General features: G+C 47.7%; 1 protein-coding gene across 7 annotated transcripts in view; it reads right to left on the reverse strand.

Moving 5' to 3' along the window:
• The window catches only part of limch1b (LIM and calponin homology domains 1b), a 141,782-nt gene that overhangs the window by 8,311 nt on the left and 122,796 nt on the right, over positions 1 to 10,675 (reverse strand). For all 7 annotated transcript variants that reach the window (XM_079838755.1, XM_079838759.1, XM_079838760.1 and 4 more), the window contains 3 exons: positions 7,690 to 7,768; positions 7,338 to 7,421; positions 6,993 to 7,101 (listed from right to left, as the gene is read on the reverse strand). In XM_079838755.1, coding sequence (XP_079694881.1) covers positions 6,993 to 7,101; positions 7,338 to 7,421; positions 7,690 to 7,768 — 272 coding nt within the window. The remainder of the gene's footprint in view (positions 1 to 6,992; positions 7,102 to 7,337; positions 7,422 to 7,689; positions 7,769 to 10,675) is intronic.

The raw sequence follows: 10,675 nt of genomic DNA on the forward strand, positions 1-10,675 counted from the left end.
ACCTTCACTTCTCTTTCTGACCTCAAGCCAGCGCTCGCTCTTCATCCTCTCATCCTGTAACAAATCTTACCCTCGCCGGTCAAAATGACCGGGAGCCCTAAAATTAGACTCGTTTTTTTTCTGTCCAGAAATTTATATAATTTAATTTTAATAAACAAACATGTATTTGTTACAAGCACGCCAGGCTCCAACCTCTCACAACCACAATGATCCCAATCACCGGAGTACTGAGCACACACACCTGCACGTCATCATCACAGCAATCACCACCTGCACTTAAGCCCCACGCTCACACTCAGTCACTGTCCGGTATCGTTTGCACATGCTACTACTCATGCTTGCTTCCTCGGACTCACCTGTATACTTACCTGATCTCCTTCGTCTCCTGAGTGTCTCCTCATCTCGTCCTGTCTCCTGGTCCTCGTCTCCTTTGATCCATTGTCCCGCTGTTCTACAATCAAGAAAACGTATTGTATCACCAGCATATCCAGCATTCACCTGAACTGCCATTTCTGACTCTCACCTCATCTGCTCACATCCTGGTTCTGCAAATAAACTCTGCTTTCACCTGCCTCTGTTATCCGTGTCACCTCTGTTTGTAACAGAATACCGGACCCACACAGCACTGCACCAGGATGAGCACACCGGATCCCTTCCCTCCAGCGCACCTGCACCTTCACCAGCGAGCACTTCCGGAATCAACACCACTGCTTCTTCGCCCCCTGAGTACACGAGTCCCATGGCCAGACCGGCGCCCTTATCTGGTTCGGCAGAGGATTGCAACGGATTCCTGCTTCAATGTTCGCTGGTCCTGGAGATGCATCCGCGCCTGTACCCCAACGATCGCGCCAAAGTGGCGTTCATCACATCTCAACTTTCCGGTAAAGCGCTCCGTTGAGCGGAATCCCTGTGGTCCAACGACAGTCCAGTGATCCAGACCCTGTCCGGGTTCATGTCTCACTTTAAAGAGGTCTTTGGGAAACTATCATGGGATTCGTCGATCGGGGAACAGCTTTATCATCTGAAACAAGGTACCTCCACAGTTAAGGAGTATGCTCTCCAATTTCGAACCCTCGCTGCTGCTAGTGGATGGAACGAGCAGTCCCTGATTACGACCTACCGACAGAGTCTGGATCCTCGGGTGCGGCTGCATCTCGCTGCATACGAGGACACCATCAGGCTTGAACGCTTCATACAACTCTCCATCCGCTTCGCCACTCATATGCAGTCGTGTATAGAAGAACACCAGGGCCAGTCGTCATTCTCTTCATTACTCCGCCGACCAGTTGGTGTCAGCCCTCCAGAACCCAACCCCGAGCCTATGCAACTGGAGAATGCGCCGACTGACGGCGACTGAGCGGCAGAGGCAGCTGACCCAGAATCTCTGCCTGTACTGCGGTTTATCTGGGCATTACATCTCCGAATGTCCAATCCGTCCTCCTCGACCCATGGTGAGTGCAATCATTCCTTCTCTCAATAAAATGAAGCCACTCACCACAACTGTAAACCTTACTGCTGCTGGAATCTCCCTTTCAGTTACTGCCCTCCTCTATTCTGGGTCAGCCGGGAACTTCATCTCGGGAACCCTCTGCCACCAGCTCAAGCTCCGCACGACTGCTACTCCGACGATACCAAATCCAGTCGGTAACCGGAAGACCACTCAGTCGGAGGCAGGTTAGTCGCTCCGTGGGTCCCATCGGAGTACAAGTCGGAATCCTCCACATGGAGCGACTACACCTGCTAGTTCTGGAGGAGTCCACCGCTGACATCATCTTAGGGCGCCCGTGGTTAGAGCAGCACAACCCAGTCATCTCCTGGAAGACAGGAGAAGTCCTGAAGTGGGGTGACAGCTGCTTCCCGCACTGCTTCCCATCTCCACCGATCCGTCCCTCTCCGCGTTCCTAAGATCTCCCTGTCTGTGCCACGTCCATCGAGAGTCCGGTAGAGAGACGATCGGTGGATGTCACCGCCTGTTACGCCCCCTTCAATGACGTCTTCTGTCCCCAACGGGCTTCCAAGCTGCCTCCCCATCGGCCATGGGACTGTGCCATCGATCTGCTGCCAGGTGAACCAGTGCCCAAAGGGAAGATCTATCCCCTCTCCCTTCCGGAGGAGAAGGCCATGGAGGATTACATCAAGGAGGCGCTGGAGCAAGGCTACATCCGTCCATCCACCTCCCCTGCTGCTTCGAGCTTCTTCTTCGTGGCGAAAAAGGACGGAGGCTTGCGGCCCTGTATCGACTACCGCGCACTCAATAATATCACAGTTAAGTTCCGATATCCCCTTCCTCTCGTCCCAGCTGCCCTGGAACATCTCCGTGGTGCCACTGTGTTCACGAAGTTGGACCTCCGCAGCGCGTATAACCTCATCCGGATACGTGAGGGGGACGAGTGGAAGACCGCCTTTGTCACGCCCACAGGACACTACGAGTACCTCGTGATGCCATATGGACTCGCCAACGCCCCCTCCGTATTCCAGGACTTCATACATGAGGTGCTCCGGGAGTGTCTCCACAGGTTTGTGCGGGTCTACATTGATGACATCTTGATCTACTCCCGGAGCCTGGCTGACCATCGCGTCACGTTGCGGAGGTCCTTCAATGCCTGAAGAAATACCAGCTCTACCTTAAGGCCGATAAATGCTCTTTCCATCAGCCCTCAGTGCAGTTTCTCGGCTACATCACTGATCACAGTGGCATCCGAATGGATGAGAGGAAGGTGGAAGCCATCCGGTCCTGGCCAACCCCATCATCCGTGAAAGAACTGTCCATGGTCACACCTAGGGGTAGACTTCATTACGGATCTCCCAGTGTCAGACAACTGCACCTGTGTCCTCGTAGTGGTTGACCGCTTCTCGAAGTCCTGCCGACTGCTTCCACTACGAGGACTACCCACAGCCCTGGAAACCGCTGAGGCCATGTTTAACAATATCTTCCGTTATTATGGCATCCCCGAAGACATCGCATCAGACAGAGGTCCCCAATTCATCTCCAAGGTATGGAAGGCCTTCTTCTCGCTCCTAGGTGTGACCGTAAGCCTCACGTCAGGATACCATCCCCAGACGAACGGGCAGACGGAGAGGAAGATCCAGGAGGGTAATGTTACAAGCACGCCAGGCTCCACCCTCTCACAACCACAATGATCCCAATCACCGGAGTACTGAGCACACACACCTGCACGTCATCATCACAGTAATCACCACCTGCACTTAATCCCCACGCTCACACTCAGTCACTGTCCGGTATCCTGGGGCTCAGTGATGGATTTGGTGATGGAAGTGATATTTGGACAGAATTTACAGAAAAATGCATCAAAAAAACAATCAATGGAATGTGTGTGACTCCCGGTGGCTATTTTTGGTACAGCACCTAAACAACATCTCATGGGGACTTCAATTTTTGTGATATCAACTTCAAATTTGGAACACAACTTGGTTAGACATATGGCTTTGATTTTATAGTACAACCCCAAATCAGTAAAAGTTGGGACAGTATGGAAAACGCAAAAAAAAAAAAAGAAGTGATTTCTAAATTTACTTTGACTTGTATTTCATTGCAGACAATATGAACAAAAAATATATCATGTTTTGTCTGGTCAACTTCATGTCATTTGTAAATATGCATCCTTTCCTGTCATTCAGACCTGCAACACATTTAAAAAAAAGTTGGGACAGTAAAGCATTTACCACTTTGTAATGTTGCCATTCCTTTTCACAAACCTTAAAAGACGTTTAGGGACTGAAGACACCAAGTGATGAAGTGTTTCAGGTGTAATTTTGTCCCATTCTTCCTGCAAAGAAGTCTTAAGGTGGGCAACAGTACGGGGTCTTCGTTGTCGCATTTTGCGCTTCAAAATGCGCCACACATTCTCTATTGGAGACAGGTCGGGACTGCAGGCAGGCCAGTCAAGTACCCGTACCCTCTCCGCAGCCAGGACTTTGTAATGTGTGCAGAATGTGGTTTTGCATTGTCTTGTTGAAATATGCATGGACGTCCCTGGAAAAGATATCTTCTTGAAGGCAGCATATTATGCTCCAAAATCTCTATGTACTTTTCAGCATTAATGGTGCCTTCACAGAAGTGCAAGTTACCTTTGCCAAGGGCACTGACACAACCCCATACCATGACAGACCCTGGCTTTTGGACTTGTTGCTGGTAACAGTCTGGATGATCCTTTTCTTCTTTGGTCCGGAGCACACGGCGTGCATTCCTCCCAAAAAATACCTCAAATACTGCTTCATCTGACCACAGTACACGTTTCCACTGTGTAATGGTCCATCCCAGATGCCTCCGAGCCCAGAGAAGTCGACGGCGCTTCTGGACACTGTTAACATAGGGATTCCTTTTGGCACAGTACAGTTTTAACTGGCATTTGTGGATGTAACTACGTATTGTGGTACTTGACAAAGGTTTGCCAAAGTAGTCCTGAGCCCATGTGGTGATATCGCTTATAGATGAATGACGATTCTTGATGCAGTGCCGCCTGAGGGATCGGAGATCACGGTTGTTCAGCTTAGGCTTGCGCCCTTGTCCTTTACGCATTGAAATTCCTCCAGATTCCTTGAATCTTTTAATTATGTTATGCACTGTTGAATGTGAAATATTCAAATCTCTTCCTATTTCTCTTTGAGGAACATTGTTTTTAAACATTTAAATAATTTTCTCACGTATTTGTTGGCAAACTGGCGATCCTCGGCCCATCTTTGCTCCTAAACGATTAGACCTTTCTTGGATGCTGCTTTTGTACCAAATCATAATTACAATCACCTGTTGACATCCCCTGTTTCAAATCACATCATTATTTAACCATTTTACCTCATTACTAGCCCTAAACTGTCCAAACTTTTTTTGAAATGTGTTGCAGGTCTGAATGACGGGAAAGGATGCATATTTACAAAATGACCTGAAGTTGACCAGACAAAACATGAAATATTTTGTGTTCATATTGTCTGCAATGAAATACAAGTCAAAGTAAATTTAGAAATCACTTCCTTTTTTTTTATTTGCGTTTTCCATACTGTCCCAACTTTTTCTGATTTGGGGTAGTAATTTTAGGGTAAAACATTTTTTGTAAAATATATACAGTATTTTATATAGAATAAAAAATATGTAATACAGTATTTTTCATTTACAGTTAATTTAAACTTCCATAACTTTTTCATACATTCATATATTGAATTGCTTTCACTTGAGCAATAATCTGAGAGTGTCTTCTTTAATCAAGACCAAATTTAGGTCTATATTCCAAAGCATTCTTGAATTACAACCCTTTAAGTTTGGATGGTGCATTTGCATGACTATTCTCAAAAACGGGGGAGACAGTTAAAGAGTTAATTATTCTAGCTGCTGTGAGAAAAGACTATAAATGCTCCGCCACCTGCAGCATCCTCACATTCGATACTACTAATCAACCTCAGTTCTGATCAAAACTACTAAATGTTGTTAAAAAAAAGAAAATCAGGATTTTAACTCTTTAATTGCCAATTTCATAAATTATGTCACTGATTTGGGGGGGGGGGGGGCACACAACATGACATGAGTGTATGGTGTCGTGGCTTTGCAATCAAAAAAAGTGGTTATAATGGAAGTCAATGGGGCAAAAACAGCCACGAGGAGTAAATGAGGGAGAAAAAATTAAAATCTGATGCTGCACAAAAACTAACAATGCATCAAAGCCAATGTTGTTTCTGATCTTTGACATGTGATAAAAGGTTAAGAAAAAAATCCAGTCCACAATCACATTTTATATTGAAAATAAGTCATTTTGTGTTTTTTTAGCCCCAAAACAGTGACATCATTTATGAATTTGGCAATTAAAGAGTTAAAATCCAAAAAAAATTATTATTATTTTTTTTTAACATTTAGTAGTTTTGATCAGGACTGAGGTTGATAATAGATTTATGCAAAAAATAAATAGAAAAAATATTTATCTGATACATTTTTACAGCAGTTTAATTTAGTGGCTGTTTTCAGCCACGAGGGTAATGAAAGGGTAGTGAATTTACCCTTAGTATGTCGTTGAGTTTTCGAAAATTTTCAAAGCATTTTCCCAAAATATGTGTAAAAATAAGATTTGTCACCAAAAATCATTCCATTTGCTGAAACCCAGAGAAAGTTATGGCCAAATTAAGACTCAAAAACACCCCATAGTGGATGAAAACATCCCCAGGGATGCATAAGGGTTAGATTAGTATAGATTTGCGATTAGTTGACTAATGGCTTAAATGAACAACTACTAGTCAACTAGAAAAAAAACTTTAGTTGGGGGCAGCCCTACTTATTTCACATGTTTTTGAACCTGTATGTCACAAAGGGCATTCTGGGTTGAGCGAGCATGCTCGACCTCTTGTGGAAAATAATAATATAACATGACATTTCATGACTCTTGTCACTAGATGGCCTTATAGCTCTATATGGAGTGGATGAGCTGTTCCGCTGGGTCCTAAAGCCTAAAGTTTTAGCATTTTTAGTTTAAGCTTTGAGTATTTATATCATGATATAGTACTGAAGCATTCCTCACTTTCCATTCATTCCTAAGGGGGTCAAATTGACCCGTGAGGGACGGATTTGTTACTTTTTTATTTCAACCACAAAACTCCTCGAATCCAGTCAATTTTGTTGGTGTGTATTCATGGTTCGAGTGCGACAAAAGTCCCAAGGACTTGGACCACTCCCGGGTCAAAATGACCCGTGGGAAGGATGAGAATGACCTCATACAGCTGATCGTAACTGTAACATTAGATGGAAAGCCAAACATGTGCTAGAAATCCTGATGCTCCGTCTGGAAAATCTTAAATGAATGATATTATCCTCTATTATGGATTATCTTTACACAGAATATTTATCCCATGATCTCTAATAGATCCTGAGGCCTGTTCACATCAAACTATTCCGATAACTAGCTAACTATAACAATATTAGGGTATGGATCAACGTTGCTGTGATTGCAATACATTAGCATGTGTAGTTCTCCGGTGGTTTGACGCACTCGTACCTTAAAGCACTGGATGTGGAAGTAAAGGCTGAGAGTCTCTATAATCATGGCGGCGCCTTTGCCAAGCGGGTGACCACAACTTGAACACAGTTTCTTCCCACTGACCGACCTGCACAAACACAACAACAGCAAACGTATGATCCACAGCGATCCAAACACACAGAAATTAAAGACGCATTAACACTAGTGATCGACTGGAATGGGTTCATCAATGCTGCCGTTCGCAGAGCAGGATGAGCCTTTATATTACGCAATTAATGATGGCATTGACTTCACTTACAGGCACATCTGACCTGGGTCAGGGACAAACGAGCCATCATGTGACTCTTAGAGGAGCTGCTGTACCTGTTTGGAGATGGAGGTGCTTGAGTGTCTGTGAATGAAGGTGAGGATGAGGGATTTGGCTCGATGTTCTCTATAGAGTCAGACCTGAGGATGGAGTCACATGCAGCGTTCAGCCCTCATCTCAAACACACACACACCTTCAGCATCATTACGCTTCAGCCATGAGGATGAGTTCAGCAAAAATCACACACGTAAAATAATTTAAACTTTGAAGCACATGCTTGTGTGTGTATGAATAAATAAATCAATGAAAGAACACATAATGGACACACACACACTGACACACACACACACACACACACACACACACACACACACACACACACACACACACACACACACACACACACACCTCTTGCGTCCAGCAGGTTTTGTTTGTGATGTATTCTTTTTCCAGGTCTCATTCTGCTCTCGATTGCCCAGTGGTGTCTCTGTAAAATAACAAACAAACCACACACAAGTGAAGAAACAAATCATATTTATAACACACCACAAGCTCAACTGGAAGATCATTGTGATCCTCAGCAGTGTTACACTGATTGTCTTCGGTCTGATTTTTTCTTAAATTAAATAAATATACTATATTTTGTTTAAATAATATTTAATATTGTATTTTGAGGGGATTTTACAGTACTTGACAATGTTCACCTCTAAATTAATAAGAAAGTATATAAAAATTTATTTTCAATTAATACTTTTTTTCCCCAAATAATTTCAACCAGGTTAAAACTAGAGCAAAAGTCTTTAAAACTTGAAGGCATCTAGTGCTAGAAATCAAGGAAATCTTGTGTAATATCACGGTGTCACCACTAGATGCTTGTATAGCCCTATATATCAACATAAACTATATCACCAGAAGTGTTGTGCCTGCCTTCACACACACATGAGCTTTAATGCCATCCCATTCTTCATCCATAGGGTTTAATATGGAGTTGCAGCTCTAACAGCTTCAGCTCTTCTGGGAAGGCTTTCCTCAAGGTTTAGGAGTGTTTATGGGGATTCTTCATTTGTGATGTTGGACGAGAAGGCCTGGCTCTCAGTCTCCGCTCTAATTCATCCCAAAGCTGTTCTATCGGGTTGAGGTCAGGACTCTGTGCAGGCCAGTCCAGTTCCTCTACACCAAACTCCTCATCCATGTCTTTATGGAGACGCTTTGTGCACTGGAGCGCAGTCATGCTGGGACAGGAAGGGGCCGTCCCCAAACTGCTCCCACAAAGTTGGGAGCATGAAATTGTCCGAAATGTCTTGATGAAGCATTAACAGTTCCTTTCACTGGAACTAAGGGGCCACGCTCAACCCCTGAAAAACAACCCCACCCCATAATTCTTTACACTTGGCACAATGCAGTCAGACGAGTCCCGTTCTCCTGGCAACCGCCAAACCCAGACTCGTCCATGGGATTGTCAGACAGAGAAGCGTGATTGGTCACTCAGAGAACACGTCTCCACTGCTCTAGAGTCCAGTGGTGGCGCACTTTACCCCACTGCATCCCACGCTTTGCATTGCACTTGGTGATGTAAGGCTTGGATGAGCTGCTCGGCCATGGAAACCCATTCCATGAAGCTCTACACACTGTTCTTGAGCTCATCTGAAGGACACAGAAGTTTGGAGGTCTGGAGCTCTGTGACCCTCAGCATGCGCTGACCCTGCTCTGTGACCCTCAGCATGCGCTGACCCCGCTCTGTGACCCTCAGCATGTGCTGACCCCGCTCTGTGACCCTCAGCATGCGCTGACCCCGCTCTGTGACCCTCAGCATGCGCTGACCCCCCTCTGTGACCCTCAGCATGTGCTGACCCCGCTCTGTGACCCTCAGCATGCGCTGACCCCGCTTTGTGACCCTCAGCATGCGCTGACCCCCCTCTGTGACCCTCAGCATGAGCTGACCCCGCTCTGTGACCCTCAGCATGCGCTGACCCCGCTCTGTGACCCTCAGCATGCGCTGACCCCGCTCTGTGACCCTCAGCATGCGCTGACCCCGCTCTGTGACCCTCAGCATGTGCTGACCCCCCTCTGTGACCCTCAGCATGCGCTGACCCCGCTCTGTGACCCTCAGCATGCGCTGACCCCGCTTTGTGACCCTCAGCATGCGCTGACCCCGCTCTGTGACCCTCAGCATGCGCTGACCCCGCTTTGTGACCCTCAGCATGCGCTGACCCCCCTCTGTGACCCTCAGCATGAGCTGACCCCGCTCTGTGACCCTCAGCATGCGCTGACCCCCCTCTGTGACCCTCAGCATGAGCTGACCCCGCTCTGTGACCCTCAGCATGCGCTGACCCCGCTCTGTGACCCTCAGCATGAGCTGACCCCCCTCTGTGACCCTCAGCATGTGCTGACCCCGCTCTGTGACCCTCAGCATGCGCTGACCCCGCTTTGTGACCCTCAGCATGCGCTGACCCCCCTCTGTGACCCTCAGCATGAGCTGACCCCGCTCTGTGACCCTCAGCATGCGCTGACCCCGCTCTGTGACCCTCAGCATGCGCTGACCCCGCTCTGTGACCCTCAGCATGCGCTGACCCCGCTCTGTGACCCTCAGCATGTGCTGACCCCCCTCTGTGACCCTCAGCATGCGCTGACCCCGCTCTGTGACCCTCAGCATGCGCTGACCCCGCTTTGTGACCCTCAGCATGCGCTGACCCCGCTCTGTGACCCTCAGCATGCGCTGACCCCGCTTTGTGACCCTCAGCATGCGCTGACCCCCCTCTGTGACCCTCAGCATGAGCTGACCCCGCTCTGTGACCCTCAGCATGCGCTGACCCCGCTCTATGACCCTCAGCATGCGCTGACCCCCCTCTGTGACCCTCAGCATGAGCTGACCCCGCTCTGTGACCCTCAGCATGCGCTGACCCCGCTCTGTGACCCTCAGCATGAGCTGACCCCGCTCTGTGACCCTCAGCATGCGCTGACCCCGCTCTGTGACCCTCAGCATGTGCTGACCCCGCTCTGTGACCCTCAGCATGCGCTGACCCCGCTCTGTGACCCTCAGCATGCCCTGACCCCGCTCTGTGACCCTCAGCATGCGCTGACCCCGCTCTGTGACCCTCAGCATGCGCTGACCCCGCTCTGTGACCCTCAGCATGCCCTGACCCCGCTCTGTGACCCTCAGCATGCGCTGACCCCGCTCTGTGACCCTCAGCATGCGCTGACCCCGCTCTGTGGCTGAGTTGCTGTTGTTCCCAATGGCTTCCACTTTGTTATAATCCCACTAACAGTTGAGTGTGGAATATTTAGTATAATATTTGGTCTTATTGCACAGGTGTCCACCGATCACGGCCCCACGCTTGAGTTCTCTGAGCTCCTGAGAGCGGCCCATTCTCTCACTAATGTGTGTAGAAGCGAA

Source organism: Gobio gobio (assembly GCF_949357685.1).
Source record: "Gobio gobio genome assembly, chromosome: 16".
In the NCBI taxonomy this organism is placed as follows: Eukaryota; Metazoa; Chordata; class Actinopteri; order Cypriniformes; family Gobionidae; genus Gobio; species Gobio gobio.